The 20,610-nt window shown below is 31.4% G+C and overlaps 2 protein-coding genes across 2 annotated transcripts; one reads left to right on the top strand and one right to left on the bottom strand.

Annotated features, from left to right (window-relative positions):
* The first annotated feature begins 7,756 nt into the window (after positions 1–7,756).
* Positions 7,757–13,461, top strand: LOC125865964 (CASP-like protein 5A1). Its single transcript, XM_049546238.1, has 3 exons — positions 7,757–8,205; positions 9,993–10,125; positions 13,113–13,461. Exons 1-3 carry the CDS (start codon positions 8,006–8,008, stop codon positions 13,302–13,304), a joined length of 525 nt encoding a protein of 174 aa, XP_049402195.1. The 5' UTR covers positions 7,757–8,005; the 3' UTR covers positions 13,305–13,461.
* A 1,758-nt stretch (positions 13,462–15,219) lies between these two features.
* LOC125865963 (uncharacterized) lies at positions 15,220–15,889 on the bottom strand. Its single transcript, XM_049546237.1, has one exon. The coding sequence runs from the start codon at positions 15,887–15,889 to the stop codon at positions 15,446–15,448; it is 444 nt and encodes a 147-aa protein (XP_049402194.1). The 3' UTR covers positions 15,220–15,445.
* Positions 15,890–20,610: the final 4,721 nt, after the last annotated feature.

Raw genomic sequence — 20,610 nt, 5'->3', positions numbered from 1 at the left:
ACAAATCAAACAAGTTTTGTAAGGGGGAGGAGCATCACTGAGAATATTTTATTAGCTCAGGAAATAATCAGGGATATTCACAGAAGGAATAAGCTCCACAATGTTGTGGTGAAATTAGACATGGCAAAGACATATGATAGAGTTTCCTAGAAGTATCTTCTCAAGGTCTTAAGGTGTTTTGTTTTTTCTCAAAAGAATAATAGATATTGTGCTCAAACAAGGTGACCCATTATCATCTACACTGTTCATAATTGCAACAGAAGTTTTATCAAGAAGTTTGAATAAATTATTTGAGGATCAGGAGTTCAAGGGTTATGTAATGCCTAAATGGAGCCCTAAAATAAATCACCTGTCATATGCAGATGACACTATTCTATTATATTCTGGACAACCAACGTCTATGAGGAAAATGATGAAGATTCTAAGGAGATATGAGTTAGTGTCTGGGCAACTGATAAATCTGGACAAGAGCTTTGTATACCTATATAATAAGGTCCCTATAGGTGTGAGCTATCAAATAAGGAGGATAACATGAATAAGAATGAGATCATTTCCTTTCACATACTTGGGATGCCCAATGTTTTATGGAAGAAAGAACAAGTCCCATTTTGAGGGATTAGTACAGAAAGTGGCAAAAAGAATTCATTTATGGCAGAATAGATTTCTATCTTTTGGAGGAAGATAAATCCTAATTTCACATGTAGGGGGTCATCAACCAGTTACATAAGTTGTCTGGCAAATTCTTTTGGGGGAATTCTACTGGGGCCAAGAACAAACACTGGGTATCCTGGGAGAATATGTGCTACCCTAAATCAGAAGGAGGCCAAGGGTTCAGATCATTATAAGACATATCAGGAGCTTTGTTTGCAAAGTTATGGTGGAACTTTGGAACTTCAATATCCTCCTTGTGGAGTACATACATGTGGAACAAATATTGTAAAAAGGTTCACCCAACATTGGCAAAAGGTAAGGGATCTTCATATTTGTGGAAAAAATGAATGTTATCAAGGATGAGATTGAACATAACAATGGTGGCAAGGGAAGAAAGGAAATTCAAGCTTTTGATTTGACAACTGGACAAAACAGAGAGCTTTATATTTTATAGAAGGAGAAAATGCTATAGAAGAAGAAATAGATATCAGTGAGTTTGTGATAGCAGGAAGCTGGGATGAATCAAAGCTATTGACAAAACTATCTCACGAGATGACTGGTTATATTATGGAAAGCATAAAGCCCCCATAATAGAAAATGAAATTGATAGACCTTGGTGGATGGGAAATACTCAAGGTAGCTTCACAGTGATATCAGCTTGGTATTTAATAAGACAGAAGAGGGAATGCAGAAGAGACTATGAGTATATATAGTGTAAGGGACTTCCCTTTAAGGCGAATTTCTTCCTATGGAGGGTATGGAATAGGAAGATAGCATCAAATGACAACCTCAAACGAATGAAAATTCCAATTGTTTCTGGATGTTGGTGCTGTGAAACAAAGAAGGAGGAGAACATGTCACATCTTTTTCTAACAGAATGGCTATGGAAGCAGTTTGCTAGTCTTACAGGTATAAATATTACTGGAATGCATCAGCAACAACTGATTATCACTTGATGGAAATAATAAAATCCAGCAAAACTAAAAGTGATATATTAAGTCATGCCAGCAATCATAATGTGGACACTTTGGAAGAGAAGGAACAACATAAAGCATGGAGGAAACACTACATACAATACAATGGTGGAACAAGTCTAGGATTTGGTTAGAAAGTTGGTAAAGGTCCTATACCCATGGATTAGGTTGGAAAGAAAGGAGTGGGCTGCCATTTTAAACAAACTGAAGGATTACAGGCCAAAGGTGCACTACCACAAGGTGACATGGAGCCCTCCCGAAGAAGGAAATCTGAAATGTAACACTGATGGAGCCTGTATAGGAAATCCAGGAATAGGTTCATATGATTTTTGTCTAAGAAATCACACAGGAGATCTAGTGTTTGCTAAGGCAAAGTGAATAGGGATGACAACTAATATGGAAGCAAAAGCGCTAGCAATTTATGAGGCATTGAGTTACTTCCATGACAATGGCTTTCGACAAGTCATAATAGAGACTGATTCATTATGTTCAAAAAGGATGATTCTAAAGCAATGGAGAGTCCCATGGGAGATGGAGGAAAGGATAGAGGAAATAAGGAATAGATTACAACAACTCAAATCACAAATCAATCACAGTTACAGAGAAGGGAACATGGCTGCGGATGCATTAGCGAATGAAGTCATGGAGACACAAACAACAGTGGAATATCATAACTATCAAGAGATACAGAGTAAAGTCAAAAAACACATTAACATGGACAAAAGCCAAATCCCTAATCTGAGGATAAGGAACAAAGCAATAAATAGGCAACATCAATAGTAATGAAATCAAGCAAACAACAATTGGGGAAAAAAGAAATTGATAGAATCTACAGAAGCATTTGTACAAGGTTAACAAGATTCTACACAAAATTAGAGAAATATCTACGATGCAACAAAATGGAACCTGAAACCTTTGAGTTTTTTCCAGTTGGAAATGAACACAATAAAAAAAAGCTACATGCTCAGAATATAGGAGTGACCGATACCCTGAAAGAAAAACAACAGCATTACAAAGAAGGAGAAGAAGAATGGAGGTGCAGAAGAAAATTACCTTTGCCGTCAACAAGGATGCAACATTTTCCGACAAAGAGAAAAGTAGATGAATGGTTGGCTCAACAAAAGATAAAGTTTAGGCTTTTATTTCTTTTTAATTTTTTAATTGTTGTTTATTTCTTTTGGGAGACACATTTTAGGATTGGAGTATTGGGCTTTTGTCTTTATGATCAATAAATCCGCTCCACTGACTGAAAAATTTTAATTAAAAAAAAAGACTATTTAGGAATAAATTCCTAGGATGAGATTTTGATCACTTTCGTGATTTGTAATATAACATGGAACTGTTATACTTATTGTATCTAGTTGTATAGGTAAATCTACCATATTTTTACAACTAAAATTGTTACCTTCAAAAGTTTTATAGGTATACTGAGTTCCTTCGTAGATGGGCAATCCATCTATTAGAATTCCTTTTACATGGTTAGTTGTTGCTTCTGTTTGTATTAATATTTCTTGATGCTTCCATTCTATTCCATTGATCCTAAAATTATTTCTACTTTTTTCTTAGACTGTGATAGTCTTTCTTTGTTACCTGTAATTCCAATCATTGAGATGTTATTTTTATGTATATCCCAATTTTTTTATTAAAAAGGGTTTTGCTAAACTAGCTTCAGATCCATTGTCTATATGACAACAAGCTGTTATTCTAGTATCATAGAATATGATAAGCCTTAAAACTCCTTGCGGACATTTTATCAAAGTCCCAAGAAAATAAAATCCTTATAGTATTGTAATGTATAACGAAAATTATAAAAAGAGATACTTAGAAAACCTAAGAAAAATCTCTTGTAAATGTCTTAATCTTGAAAAAAATTAAAGAAAATTTACTGACGCATCAGATTATCATTGGGGAGCATTATTGCAAACCGATTTAAATGAAATTTGCAGATACATAAGTGATACCTTCAATGAAGCAGAAACAAGATATTCAACGAATAGAAACAAGATATTCAACTAATGAAAAAGAATTGTTTGCATACACCCGATCTAAATATCCGAATTCAAATAATTGAGCTGTAAAGCCCGGTGATCCATTAGGAAATATTGATATTCTTGGAAACAAACTTGTTGTTCCTAAGACACCGAATGTTTCTCCGCTTTCTTCTGGGAGGTTGTAAATATATCTTGTGAAGGCAAGATATTCTTCCTCCTTTGGGTGCTATTTGCCAACCTGAAAAGAAGAAATTTTTTTTGCTCCTGATGGAACTTTGTTAGTACTACTTTCTGGTTGTGATTTTTTCAGCTATTGTTGATAATGTGCTTTTTCCTTCTTTCGAAGAAGAAGCATCAACCATTGATCGGCTTATGAAAAGAAAGAACACTGAAATTTATGGGCTTGATCAGAAAATTAAAAGAAGAAGGTTTTGTGGAGGGAGAATATTGGAGAAGAAAAATCGAGTGGAAGTTTATAAGGAAATCAAAATTTGATCAACAAAATGGTGTTAAATAATTGGGGAAGAAGATGATTGTATAAAGGTCAAAAATGGCTGTCATTGCCTTTTCAGAACCCCTCACGCATCCAAAAAATGTGCATCACACGCACTTTGGACAAAAATGTCACATAGGATGATAAGTCAAAAAAGGGGTTTAAAATATTGTGTTTCAACGAATTTAAGGGTTCAGTTGATAAAGTGATGAGTAGGAGGGTCCAACTGACAAACGGAGTCAAGTACAGGGGTCTCCCAGGTCATTTCGCCTTTAATTAATTAAGTATACTATCTATCTGTACATATCACATATTCATGTAAATATTTCATCAAACTTATGTCTTGTTAAATATATTGACATTAAATTATATAAAGAAAGTAAAATTTAAAATTGAAGGGAGTAGAAAAAATAAATGAAACTTAAAAAATAATAATAAGCACCAAACAATGCAAAATGAAACAAAAATAAAGATGTAGGAACTGAAGTGGTTGAACTCAAGCATCATATTCATAAAAAAAATAGCCAAATGCCCCCCTAACATATTATCCAATTCTCAACTACACACTAATACTTCAAGAGAGTCCTATTACCCCCTTGAAGTATTTTAAACAGAAATATTGACACCCTTAAGTGTTGACTTGTCATAACAAGTGTGTTCACTTTCCTGAATGTAAGTGTGAGTCAAATAAATAAATTAAAATTAGTTAATTTGACAAATGTCATTTTTTAATTGGATACTATATAATTAATAAATTATTTAATTAGCTAAAATCACACACACTCTCTCTAGCCCTTCTCTTCTTTTATAATTACACCTGTGCAACTGTAGTTTGCCATGACAACTCTACTAGAAACACCTATACAATATTCTATCTTCTCATTTTTTCATTTTTTTAATCCACAATATGCTTTTTCATTATCAACACATTCAAAATCTTTCTCTAAAAAAAGACAACATTACCGGAAGAAAGAAAAAGATAACTCTTCCATCTCTTCACCTCGATGGAAAACATTTCGGTCCAACATCAAAAGACGAAATTACAGCTTTTTGTCGAAATTGTTTTTTTGATTATTGTATCAGTTAGAGTTTTTTTTTACTGAAATTGAAAAAGGGTACTAAAATTTGAGATTTGATAAGAAAAAATTCACTTCAGATTCATCAAGAAGGGCAATTAAAAATCAACAAGTGTAGACCTTTATGGCAATAATATATCATCATAAAAAAATTTAATATCTATGTCAACTTTATTGAATTCAACAATGCCAATTGGGTTTTGTGCAAAATAGGTTATTGGAGAGATAGAAGAGAGGTGAAGGATGATGGTGTAATGGTGATGGAGATGACTGGAGGAGAAGAGACATCTTAGAACAATGAAGAGAAAAATGGGGCAAGTTAAGAAGATGAATAGAATGATAATGAAATTGGACAGTGGTGGAGAAAAAACAAGAACAATGCATAAAAAGAATGATTTTGGTGATGATTTTTTATTTTTATTTTTTGATTCTGCAAAAAGTAAGCATGCGAGTATTACACTGGGTAATAAAAAATTAGGAGTGATGTTTTAAGGGTGTCAATATCTCTGTTTAAAATACTTCAAGGGGGTAATAGGATCACCATAAAGTATTAGTGTGTAGTTGAGAATTGGATAATAGGTTAGGGGGAGGGGGATTTAGCTATTTTCTCTAACAAAAAACATCTCAAAAATAACACTAAATCACCCAAAAATTCAATTTTAGGATACTTAATAACGGGTCTTTTGCAATAATACCATTTGACACAAAACTAATTTGTGAAAATTCAATTTTCAAACTTTGAAACTTCGCATTTCAACAATGACTAAACACCAATTTTTACTTATAATTATATCGAAGGTTCAATATAGATTAGGTTAATTTGATAGGTCTTCCTATTAATTTGTCTTAGAAATAACATTAATTTATAGACTTATGTTAATAGGAAGGATGCACATGTTGAACTACTTAGGATCACTGATTCAGTGTATATGATATGACAGGAAAATAACAATCGAGTCTTTTAGACCAAGAAGAGAAATCATGTGGATTTTTCAAGGCAAATTATTTAGATGGTGGTGATGCGAGATAATTTGAAGGCCAAGTTAATTAGTCAGATTGCGGAACTTAATTACTATCCTTGAACAATAGCTCATGTATAAATGCTTAACTATTGATATATGAAACTATGTCCAACAACCAGATACTCCATATATAATTTCGTACTTTGGTATATAAATTGTCTTTATTATTAAAAAAATAAAAATAAAATTATAGAACAAACTACGTGCAAAATAAAATAATCTACAGTTAAACAAGAAACTTTTTGCAAATATAAAAAGAATGTTAAAAAAAAACAAAAAACAGCTAGGCTATCCTCTGTTGACCCACCCCAATCAACATCACTATAGATTTCAACATTTTTATAGTCATGTTTAGTATAGGATTATTCCTTTGCCAATATAACCTTTGAGGTATCTCAAGATTCTTTATACTATATACATGAAATGTAATACAAAAGAGTTAGTATTAAGGAAAAAATGATGACATTAAACTTAACATCTTATAAATAAGTTTATAAAAAATAATTTTAAAATATTTGAAAACTTTTTATTTGAGTATTTTCTTTCAAGAAGTAGATTAAAAATTAAGGTAAGAAATGCGAAATATGAAAAATAAAAGCTTTCGTTCGTAAAATTAGTGAAAAATGTCTACTAATCTGTAAGCGGGGACGCATTATATATAGTAATTTGTTCCAACTCTAGACATAAACAACGACATGACTAATCATACTTACTAGAAGAATCGATATACAGGGGCGTATACAGGAGGGGGTCACCGGGTTCACGTGAACCCATGGTCCCCTCCCAAAATCATATATAGTAGTGTTATATTTTTTAAAAATATTTAAATATAAATGTGTGAACCCAGACTCGAAGTATTATATAATGTAGTACGATGATGATTGGGTACACCTCTCTAGGTGAGGTTAGAAATTTGAATCTTTTATCTATCTTGTTTTAGTTTTCTTTCTAAGATTTTGTAACTGGTTTGGATAAATAAAAATTAATNTTCCAACTCTACACATAAACAACGACATGACTAATCAAACTTACTAGAAGAATAGATATACAAATAAGGAATATGTTTTTACATGAAAGGATATATACATATATCTCTAACTCATATTCACGAGATAATAAAATATGGCCAAAATTATTTTGAAATTTAATCTGCATCAGAATGAATGTATTAATTCACGTAAGGATGCACGTAGAATACCAAAAACAGTTGTTCATGTTCAAGCAAGTTTCAATAATACCATTGTTACTATTATAAATGTACATGATTGAACTTTAATTACAAAAGAATCAAGTTATCGAGGTTGAAGGTTTGTATCAACTTTGGATTAGTTTTTTTTCCATAAAATAAGTTATGTCCAAACTTAATTGATTTATACTCTTAATATCAATTACTTATATTCCAAATTATTTTGCATAATTTAAATATTAATTATCTTTTTCTTTTAAAAAAACGTGTAAAATTTAACATAAACAATAAAATCAAATAAAAGAATATAACTCATACCTACCTCATTAAACTTTAGAAATTAGACGTGCCAAATTAATTTGGCTGAATTGTCACACACCGTCCAAAAAAGGTATAGGGCTACGTATTTTATTCTGCCCTTTTGTTCTCCTTCCAAAGGAGGCAAACGTCAGTAGAGTTTCAAACCTCCACTCTCCTTCTTCCTTTATACTAACTTTACCGATTCCATTTAGGGTTCTTATCTCTCTCTCTTCATGAATTCCTCACAAATGTCTTGAATTATAATTCCAAGTTTAAAGGCAGACGGCGATACACAAAGAGAGAGAGAGAGAAATGATGAGTGGACCGGCGGTGCACCCAGTGGAGGCTCCGCCGATGACTATGGCGGCACCGATGGTGAGGATGAAGGACTTTCAAGGCATGCCTGGTACTCTTGGAAGCCTCTTCCTACGATTGTGTCAGTTTGTGTTTGCTGTTATCTCTATATGTGTCATGGTTACCACCTCTGATTTCCCTTCCGTCACCGCCTTCAGGTATCCTTCCCTCTTTTGATGCTAATACTGTTTATTGTATTGTGGTTAAAGATTTAATTTCACAAAGATTTCCGTTAATATAAACCTAAGCTATTAACCTTTTGAATACTTAAAAAGACTAAAATCGGTAAGTTTATAATTAAAGTACTAAAATCGGTAAGTGTATAATTAAGGGACCAAAGTTGATAAGTTTTTGAATAATTAAATGACTAAATCCATTAATTGTATAGTTAAGGGACCATTTTAGACCTATTCCTATAGTTAGTGACTATTTATGTCATTTTCTGTATTGTCTTAATAAATATAATGTTTGGATAGATTATATTATTTCTGTCTTTACATAATGTCCCTATTATTTTGGTTAAATGATAAAATTAAATTAAACTTTACTTAGCCTAGCTAAAGCTAAATTTGAATAGGATGAATTAGTATTATTAAATAATAAGTAAATACAAAATGAGAAAAGAAGATAAATATTAATTAAATAATCTTCGGAAAATCGAGTACAAAGAATTGTTGGATTATTCTACTACTTCTCAATTATAAACTAAGTGTGTGTTCTTGATAAAGCATATGTAGCTTTAATTGGCTGAGTGGCAACCAATTTTTGTGCAAGAAGGTGTTCACTAATCACTACTACTATTAAACCTTCCGATTTTTGATCGTTCAATTATCTTATCTTTTATGCATGAGCCTAACCTTTCAACCTGGTCTGGACCTTGAAATTTTGTGATTGAGGATGGGGATATAATTTTAGGAGATAAAGTAAACTTCACTTAGGTCTCCTCCAATCGTGCCCAAATGCAAATAATGGTGTGCTTAGTTGCCTTTTCTAGTGGAATCTTAATAGTATCTGAATAAATTGGGAAAGTAGCCCTATTTAGGTTTGATAGTTTCCCTGCATGGTTCATAATCTCTCATAACAAGATGGTGCTAAAAAAAGATTGCAGGCTTCTACACATAATTTCTTACTGTCGTATTAATTTAGTGGAAAGACGAGACTTTTGCTGACAACTTTTACCTCTTTGAGTTGCATGTGCTTTACTGCCTCTCTCAATAGTTTCATGCAAATTTTTCTGAACAATGGGTTTTCTGTTTCTCATGCAGAGTAGTTAATGTTCTTCTAATTTGGATGCAGTCTTCTTCCTGCATCTGTATTTTAATTCACCGAAAGAGATTAATCATGAAATTCTTCTAAAAAAGATAAAAGCACATATATAGCTTCACAACTGAGTCATACTTAAATTAGTGTACACAGGAGTAAGCTGAATGCTTTGTGTGGTATCTTATTATCAGATGAACAGTGTAAACACCCAATGGATTAAGTTAGAGATAATATTTTTATTTCGTCCTACTTCTAGCACACTTTAGTGTTGGTTTAATCAATAAATCTACCTGACACATATTCTTCAGAAAAGAGCTGGGATTTGGATTTAATTTTACCTCCATTTGCTTCTTCTTCTGCCATTTCGTGTATGTGATATGTTGTATTGTTAAATGCAATTGCATTCCTTTGGAGAAGGGATTATCACAAGGAATCAAAGGTGCTTTGATGAAAGGATCATATTTTGTTTGTGAAAATTAGATTTATTCTAAATTTTAAAATATGGCATAATGCTTCTCTTGAATTTTGATTATGACATTGACGCAATGTTGGGATACTTAGAACTCCTTCAGATTTGAGGGATCTGTATCCAGTTGACATTTTAATAGAATTATCTTTTATTGATCAACATTGGTTATATGAAGGGATTCTAACCAGTATTCGGAACCCTTGTTTGTTTCAGCTACCTTGTAGCTGCTGTTGGATTACAGATCATATGGAGCCTCGTACTTGCTATTGCCGATGTATATGCAATTTTGGTGAAAAGAAGTTATAGAAATGTAGCAATTGTCAGTCTATTTGCCATTGGTGATGGGGTAAGAAACATCTTTTTGCAAATATGTAGACCATTCGTTCCTCGGGGTTGTTTTCTGTGTTCTCAGTGATCAATCTGTCTTCTCTACCAAAACTTGTGCAGCTGTCCTACTGGGACTTGATTGGCATTTACATTGACCCTAAATGAACTTCTCTTCTATAAGGACTGTTGTTTCTCTCTGAAATCTTTATTTTATTTGCTGACTAGCTGACCTTTTTGAAACGTCAAATACACATTTGCCTTTCATGCTACTTTGAAATTCTCACTTCATTTTTGTTTGATAAAGCCTTGTAAAGTCTAAATGTGGTTGGCATTTTTGTCTAGCCTTTTTGAAACCATCTTGCTAATTCCCATTTCGTTCAAGTGAATTATTTTCAGTATAAACCCATCAACGTTAACTCATTAATGTAACACTTTCTAAAGAAGGCTAAAAGGTCCTCATATCTCAAGAAATAAGATATTGATGGAGTATCATACATAGAATAGAGTAGTAAAGTTTAACATCAAACTTGCACTTCAAGATTAATCATTATTCCTACAAAAGTCTGTTCCATGATGAAGTTCAAATCCCCACAATACAAACAAGCTTAATATATATCTGGGACAAAAAGAGAAAAGTAACAAGAAGTTTTACAACTTTTGATATTTACTTCCTTTGAAATAGTGGAATGTAACTTGGTAAAAATATCTTCCTTAACTTGAGCTTCCTTCACTAGGGTAAAAGTTCCTACTTAGACATTGAGGCACTGCAACTATAGGAATTCCGTTGAAAATTGCAAAAAATCAATTTGTATATTGGAGAGGTGAAGAATGAAATTTAGAAGGAATTGAAGAAGGAAAGTGAAGGCTTTAGGCCTTGGAACCCTTTCCATTCTTGCAATTAGAGAATTTTACAACTACATAAAACTGATAGAGAGAAAGGTAGCAAATAGTTTCACAACTTCTAATTAGGACCTTCTCGTACCTCAATAAATGCTTTGAACATTATGCACCATTTGTTATTAGGTGAGAGGTATATGCACCACGTTTTTGACAAGGGGTGCCACTCTCAAATTGCGAAGTTGAGGGGTATATTTGCCCCTTTTCCCAATAAGATATTAAAGCGAATTTCACATAGGATAGAACAGGAAAGATTAACCTCAAATTGATACTTCAAAATGTATCATTATTCCAACAAAAGCCCATTCCTTGATGGTGTTCAAATTCCCATAATACCAACAAAACTTAATACATAACTATGACAAAGAAAGAAAGGTAATAGAAATTTTCACAACTTTTGATCTTCTTGAAATAGCTTGAACTTGGAATGAAATTAGGTAAAGATCTCTTTCTTAGCATGAGCTACCTTTTCTAGGCTAGGGTAGAAGTCCTTAACAAAAAAAATGGAACTTTTCTATCTGTACCACTTGATAGCATAGAATGACATGACGAAAAAATCTTCTTCAAGAAGCGCTGCAACTGCAACCTTGTTGAAAACTACAAAAAATTAATTGTTCATTGTATTGACAGAGAGTGAAATTTTGAAGGAATTGAAGAAAGAAAGTTACTTCAGCCCTATAACTACGGTTGCAACTAGTGAATTTCAAGTAGAAAATAATAGTTTTTGGGAAGAATGCCTCATTGCTAGGATTTGGCGTTGCAGTTCAAACTATTTGAAGGATTAGAGACCAAAACTGATGAATCTTTCCCCTTCCCTCTTTGTTTACGTTATGATTTGTGTTAAGCTTGTTTGTATCATCGGAAATTTGAAACTCTATGATGGAGTGTTTGTTGTTGCTACTAGTCTCTTCAATGTCTACATGACTTCTTCACTAACTTTTTTCTTTCCATACTTGATTTTGATATGCTTTACTTGAGCTGAGGGTCTATCAGAATCAACCCTCTATGTTCACAAGGTAGGGGTAAGACACATGCCACCCTCCCCAGACCCCACTTGTGGGATACACTTTGTATGTTGTAATAATCGTGCAAAATCAATTTGTTCATTGATAGAAACCGATCTCTGCGGAAGATTACCTTTTATATTATAATTTGACTTTATGAGAATAATTTTACACTGCTACTTGGAACTCGTCAACAAGATTAGAGATGGTGTATGAGAATGCAACTATGCAAGGTGGTGTAAAAAAGTTGAAGGTCGTTTGATCATTTTCTACACAGATCACCAAATTTAGTTTTTTAGCGCGGTATTAAATAAGGTAGAAAGAAATGAAGGAGATTTGAAATCTCTTGCATGGAAATTATCTCAAACGATTTTCCATCTTTAGGAATCATTATGGATTTAGCTAAGATATGAATAAACAGAAACAGAAAATCCATTTAGTTAATCCAACAAGTTGTCACTAATGTTAAGTTGTTGTTACACTTATATTAGGTATGGCTCGGATGAGTTTGAGATTTATAGAACATCTAGTTTTAGAGAAACCCTGACACTCATTAAAAGACGGTCTCAGAAGTTAGGATGGAAATATATGGAGAAGAACTAGTTTGGGCTTGAAGGGTGTGTAATTATTATTTGGTTAGGAGAAGTAATTGGATCATCTTTTGCATAGTCTGCATTTGGATACATTGTAACTGCTAGCACCAGTTCTCCAACCCTTGATTAGGTCGTTTTCCAAAAATTTTGAGCTGGGTATGTAAGCCAATGCAATATGCATATTTTTAAAATAAGTTCTGTTTAAACAAATTGTTAGCGACCTATTGAGTTTAATGGGACACCTGTGGAATGATTTTAATATGTGATCATCACTATGGTTCATCACTTCTACTCATAAGACAAATCTGGTCAGTTTTCTGCTACATCCAACTGCAAGCATAATGTGTTTATATTCAGTTATTGTAAGGAATTTTAATACATATCATTGGCAATCTACAGAATTTTAATGGGGCACCTGTAAAAGAAAGTTCAAATGGTGCACTTGTAGACTGTTTTTTTTAAAATAAAAATATGTGATCATCATTATGGTTGATGATTCCACTTTTGTGCAGATCACTTCTACTCTTACATTTGCTGCTGCCTGTGCTTCAGCTGGAATAACAGTTCTTATTAGCAATGATCTTGAGAAATGCAAAGTGAACCACTGCGCGAGATTTATGTCAGCTACAGCGATGGCATTTTTAAGCTGGTTTGCTGCATCACCTTCCTTTTTCTTGAATTTTTGGTCTCTGGCTTCTCGCTAGCTTCAGTTCTGGTCGACTGCAAAAGGACCTTTACTCTACTGCTGTAGTAGTGTTCTCTTTTTTTAGTCAGGCCACCTTAACTGTTCTTATATGTAAAAATCAGCACATTTCAGTCGTTATTGACAAAGTTGTATAAGAATTAAGAACTATTTCGAAATTTTGGCCCGTCATCGTTTTTAATGAGTTTAGTAGATATCTGCAAGCTTGGGTCACTATTTCTGGATGTTCGGTTGAGTTATGTGCCTAGACTGCTCATGAACTAGATTATTTTACCATCTTATGGTCACATGTTTCATCTCTTCAGTGTTTTATACTTGCAATGTGGCCAAAACTGCTCATGAAAAAAGACGTGACAGTTTTCGAAATTGAATATCCTTCATATGAAAGTTAAATACTTTGTAATAGTTTGTCTCTACGTTGTGGCTCTCTGTATATATACATGAGAATCAATGTTTAATTATTACATATAATTATAATTTTGAATTTCTAAAGAAATGCTTAATTGTGTCAACATTGAAAAGATTTCAATAACATTCATAAAATTACGTCCAATAATAGGTGTAGACAATGAAAGTTATTGCTCAAAAAATAAGATAATGGACGTTAAATGGACAGAAGGATAATAACACGAGGTCAATTTATTAGTACACATTTACAAAAACAAATTCTTATACATCAAAAATTCTAAATAAACAAGAACAGCAAATTATCTTCTTTTCTTTTCTTTTCTTTTTTTCATTTTGTTTAATCATATTAGGCAGGTAAGAGTCTACTAGTTCAATTAATTCAAATCTGCATCGGAAATAGAATAGATACACTCAAGATATAAAACGCGTTCTATTAAATAATTTTTCATTCCGAGACTTCAAATTAAAGATGAAAGAATCTCACTTATGTTTTTACGCCCTAGGGGATGAGGGATAAATCTGTTATTTAGCTTTCTGGAAGCTAATGTGTAGCTTTCTTACCTACCACTAAAATACTACCCAAAAGTCTAACATATATAACTGCAAAGACAGAGAAACAAAATTTGTATAATTAGGTTTTTTACCCTAAAAAAAATTCCATAATCGTTTTCTCAAAAGAATTACTCTAAAAGAAGTATAGTTTTTATGGTTAGACAAGTATAATTATTAGCAACACAGTATGCACTGTCTTACTAGTTTGGTAGAACGTATTAGGTTGGATATTAGTTGTAAATTTTAGTACTTATAATGTTTGGTTGAAATCTAAATGTGCTATAATTAATACGCGTATTAGTTATATACTCTACTTGGTACTATTTTAATATATAGTGAACGATAGTAATAACAATACAAGGTATTATTTCTATTCTAATACATCATATTCAGTAGTATTCTTATTCCAGTGCACCCTATTCATCTAAAACAATAATTATAAAAATAATACCACTATAACTAATCAACATGATGTGCATTTTCGCATTTGAAATATCAAAGTCCCAATGCCGTTTCAGTAGTTTTATTCTATCATCTGTTCATAGGGTTGGAGGAAACAACAAATTATTTTCTCTGTTCTATTTTATGTGATGGAAATTCGAAATTTGAGAATCACATTACTTAATTTTGTTGTGAATTCAGAGATAAAAAATGTTATTTGAAAAAAATCTGGATAAAAAACATTTTAGTTCTTCAAATTGTAATAAGTAACATGAAATGAAACAAAATTATTCTCAATTGTCAAATACCCTTTTAAAGCTAAACTTCAAATACATTTTTTTAATCAAATCTCAATCAAACATGTCCAAACACCTACAAAATCATTTAGTAACAATTCTATATTTCGAAAACTTAAATTAAAAGTTAAAAATATCAAGGAAAGAGGATATCAACAAAACAGGAAATATATTAATATAACATAAACTTATGTAAGTCATGATCATATGCATTGAAGTTTTACTAGTTAAACAAAAGATCAATCTACCCCCAAAATACTAATAAAACACAACACATTAATCCATCGAAACCCCCCAATAAAGTATCTAAAGGTTTGACCTAACGATCAATAACATTATTATAATAATTATATGAGTTCTCATAAACTTAAGTACCAAAATGATATCTATTCGATATCTATACTGATGAGACATAACAAGTACCACCTCGCGAAATGCCAAGTTACTAATCTTCAAAACCTGTTTGTTTCCAAATAGCATCCCTCACACTACTCAAATCCCTTCCTTTGAGTGTCCTCCCCACACCTTCATGCACTGAAAATGAAGCCCCTCTTTTCTTAGACAAATATTCATGAGGTGGAATCCAGGTATCTGCATCCACTTCCTCCTTGTCTCGAATATCATCATTCTTCTTCTTATCACCTAGGATTTTTGACCAATCCGGTATGTTGATTGGCAACGATCTTGCTGGTGGTGGTGATGGTGGTGGTGATGGTGATCTTTTTGAGATACGCGAAGTAGGTATCAATCTTTTGGACTCAGAGTGATGAGAAATAACATTAGTAGTGTTTTCCCATATGTCAGATTCATCAAACTCAAATAGGAGATCATCAGAGCTAGTTTTTTTATCCATTGATCCAAGAAATTGGAAGTTCTTTCTTGTAGCCATTTTGGAAATGAGTAACTAAAAAGGGTAATTGAGTTGTGTTTATATAAAACTAAGAATATATGGTGTTGGTATTTATTTATTTTGGTTTAGTCTAGACAAAGAGGGACTTAAATAAGACTTTTAACTTGTAATATAATAGTGAACTTGGACTTCTTTTTATTTCATATTCTTTTGTGCTAATGTATTTTTTTATATTTTTCACTTAATGTCTTATATCTATTCAACTTTTCACTAATTAATTCAAATTCACGTGAAAAGACTGATATCTGTTCAATGTTTCACTAATAATTCGAGTTCACATGAAAAGACTGATATCTGTTCAACTTTTCACTAATTAATTCAAATTCACGTGAAAAGTTCCATATTAGGTAAATATTTTAAGTTAAAAGACTTAATATTTAAGATTCAAATTTAAAATATCTCATTGGTTTTTTCTTTACTTGGTAAACAATTTATAAATTCAATTTATAAAATAGTATATTATTGTATTTCTTTGTTACACTCTTTTCTTAGTTGCATGTTAATTAAAAAAATAAAGATGTATCTTTATCTTTGTTTAAAAGTTCTTTTATTTAATAAATATCCTTTTATGTTCCACTTACATAATTGTGAGCTTTTATTCTTATCCTTTGTTATTTGTATACTTTTTCCTTAATAGTTCATAGTTGACTAGATTAATCATCCAAATTAGATCCTATGAAGCTCAATCTCAAATATGGCATCCAAATATGTTAATTATTATTAGAATTTTTAATTTTATTTCATCTTCATTTTCTCTTTGATTAGGATTAGTGCCATTTTTCGAGTTATTGATATAGAATTTATTTGAATTCAATATTTTCGACATAGAGAATACATCATTATATAAGAAAATATGAAAGTTATAATATATAATAAATAGTGAATATGAACTAATAATTTTAGAATATAGAGTCATGATTTAAATCATGTAATCATGTAAATATATACCTAAGCATAGAAGTCACAAGATCCATGTGAAGATCCTATAATGCATATTCATCTCTTCACGAGGTAATTCACATTTAATATATTTAGGAAAAATATTTAAGAAACAAATATATGAAAGTAAATAACTATGATTGAAACTTTGCTTTAATTAATTAGATCTCAACTATTAATTCTAAACCATAACACGTGTCTTCAATCCAAGCTAGAACTTGAGAAAAACAGAGAGAAAAGAAATGGAGAGGAGCCGAATCCCATTTATATCAGGCCACATAGTCACCTAATAATTTAAATGCATTATAAACTCATAATAATAAATAAAGTGTGCATGACCAGTAGGAGATCAACTTCGTCCATGTATTGTATCGATATGGTATTCGATTCTCCAAATAATAATATAAGTATATACATTGGTGTGATACTCGTCCCTCCGTAATAGTAATACACATATAAATTATATGACATACGTATCGTCTATCGACATGATATCCAATTCATTCATGTATTTTTAACATTCAATTCACATTATTATCAAATCAGGCATATCCGAAGATCAATTAATAAGCATTCAACTCACGAATATAAATGAATCTAAGTCAAGTCTAGCTCTAACTAATCATAACTTATTGATTTATTCATTATCTTAATCAACAACCTAATCAGGATTAAGGACCCAACAACACACCCTCAACCCCTTAAGCTCATCCCTACAAGTGGTAATTACACCTAATTCCTAGTTACAAGCTCACACTATTCTTTTAATGTTGCCTATATTCATATATTCACCTTGCAATTCATCAAGTAAGTCATACCAATCAAAACATTCATCAAGAATTTACAAAAAACCATATCAATACACAATTAAACCTCTTTTATCTAATTTTCATGTTTTATTCATTCAAACATCGCGTTTGTAGGCTTAGTCATAATTCACCCGTCAAATGTATGTTATAGACATATTTTTATAACCACAATCTACTACTCATATGGGTATGGGGTGGGGGGGAGGAGGAGGCGTATGGGGTGGAGTAAAAAATGAAATTTAAAATATTTTTTCAAAACAATTTTTTTGTTTGGGAGGGGGGGGGGGGTGATAGGGATGGTAGGGGTTGGAAAATCTTAAAATTTGAAATATGAAATTCATATTGTAAAGAATAATTAATGATGATTAGTTTATTAGTACTTCAATCTCAAAAGAATAAATGAACAAATGTGAAATTCATAGTGTAATGCATGAGTCTAGGGAGGCTAAATAATGATAATTTGGGGAAAAAAATCACCCAAAAATTTATTTTGATACTGTTATTAAATTTCTTTTGTACATATATCCATTTCAGACATGTCGTAGTTAGGTTTAAAAATATTGAACTTCATTGTATTTAAAGTTATATATGAATGAAGTTCATTTACTTTTTAAGGTTGAACATTAATTATTTTTGCATGAGTTTATCTATTTACGTATGAAGTTCATGCGTACTGAAGTCAAGCAAAAAATGATGAAGCACAAAAAAAATTAACTTCAGTCATATATATATATCTTAACTTCAATTATTGAAAGGGTTAGGCCCACTTTGTTTTGAAGTGTTCCCTAAAAGAGGAGAAAAGTATATTATTTAACAGGATTTATAATTTAAGGAGATGATTTTTTTAAAAATATGGAGATGTTTCAAGCGTATATGTAAGAAGTAGGGTGCACAAAATCGAACCGAAAACCAAATCATATCGTAAATCGAGAAAAAAAATCCGACTAGTGATTGATTTGACTTGGTTTGGTATTGAAAAAAAAACTCAACTATATTTAAGTTGGTTTGATTTTAACTAAAATAACCCAACCCGAAACTAAATCATATTTGAATTGGTTTGATTTATTCGTATCGAGTGTATAGGTCAAACTAGCTAGCCCTAAGAATAAAAATTGGAGCCCTATGGTTAGTGCTCCGGGATTGCAACTCAATATTTGGTGATAAATAAATGTGGCTTTCTTTTATTTTGTTTTTATTCTTTTTTAATCATATGGATCATTTGCTTATAATTAATTATTATTTTGTCAAAATCTACACGGAATTTTGTAAAACATTCAACTTCTGTTTTAGTGATAAAGTACAGCAAGGAAGAAGGCCAATGGATGCAAAATGCCAACATAAGAAAAGGAGAAAAATTTAGAAATAACATAGTTACGATTGCTATGGAGGATGCGATTTGTATATTTCTGAAGATGTTTCAAGCGTATATGTAAGAAGCAGGGGTGTACAAAATCGAACCGAAAATTGAACCAAACCGCAAATCGAGAAAAAAAAATCTGATTAGTGATTGGTTTGACTTGATTTGGTATTGAAAAAAAAAACCCGACTATATTTGGGTTGGTTTGATTTTAACTAAAAAAACCCAACCCGAGACCAAACCAATCCAACATTATATATATAATTTTAAAATTTATTTTATACATAAAACTATTTACTTTGATATAATTTTTAAATATTTCTTATACTTTTTCATAGTTTTAATCTTTTAATATATTATTATTATTTTAAGTTTGAAACTTAGAATTGTGAATGGTTCAATAAAGATTATAGTCCACAGATGTTAATAATTATAATAAAACTTAAATCAAAATTAAATTAATACTAATGCAAAAAGACAATTAATTCAACACTAAGAATGACAATAATATTGAATATTTGTTCTTTGGTTTTACATTGGTTTATTCAAATACATAATCTAATTTTTAATTTCCTTTAATATTTAGTCATGTAACTAATACTTATTTTAGCATGATTTAGTACTTTTAAATTATGATCATTTTCATTATGACTTGTTAATTTGCAATATTTGTTTTATGCGAATTCATTATTATATTTTTTTGTTGGATATTTTAGTATTATTACTCTTCTTAAGAAACACCTTAGATAGTTGTATTTTGGTAAGACTAAAGAAATATTTGAAGTACAAGTAAATTATATGTTTGTATGAATACTTTACCGGAAAAACCCGAAAAAATCCGAAGTTGAAAAAACTAAGTTTTATTGGTTTGGTTTGGTTTATAGATTTAAAAATCCGACACAAATGGTTTGGTTTGATATTTGAAAAATTCAAATCAACCCGGCCATGTACACTCCTAGTAAGAAGTTTGCGAGCGCAAATATGTTGTACCAAATGATTGCTTACATAAATAATATGTTAAATTCAGACGCGAAGATTAACAACTTCGATGGCATATATACAAAGTTTTCGAAAAATATAAAAACTTCGACTATGATTTAATTGTTACTTTCCAAAATTAGATATGTATTTTATCGTTGTATCAAATAAAATTGACAGGTAATACGTGGATGAAAGAAAAGGTCCAAAAATGGACAAACAAAAATTGGGCCAGTGATGGACTTGTAAGTGGGCCTTCAATTTCCAATGGGGCCTGGTAGGCCCAGTCCATCACAATCATCATCATTATCACTATACTTTTGTAAGACTTGAAATGGGGTCACGAGCCAAGTTCCGAATTGGGGATTAGAAGTCGAGTTAATTAGCTAACATAGTTATAGTTTTCATTGATTATCACTCGCAACTTAATTTTAGCTATTATTACATGTGCTTCTCTTCTCTCTTCCTCTCTCTCGCCTCTCTCCTCTGTTATACATATACAAATTCATATGGTTATATACAAGTTATTCATTGATACAAATTGTATTTCGTTAATACTATTATATTTATTGATACATATACATACTATATATTATACAATTAGGCATATATACAAA

Source organism: Solanum stenotomum, chromosome 5 (assembly GCF_019186545.1).
Source record: "Solanum stenotomum isolate F172 chromosome 5, ASM1918654v1, whole genome shotgun sequence".
In the NCBI taxonomy this organism is placed as follows: domain Eukaryota; kingdom Viridiplantae; phylum Streptophyta; class Magnoliopsida; order Solanales; family Solanaceae; genus Solanum; species Solanum stenotomum.
Note: the sequence above shows the minus strand (reverse complement) of the source record. Positions and strands in the feature narration are given on the sequence as shown.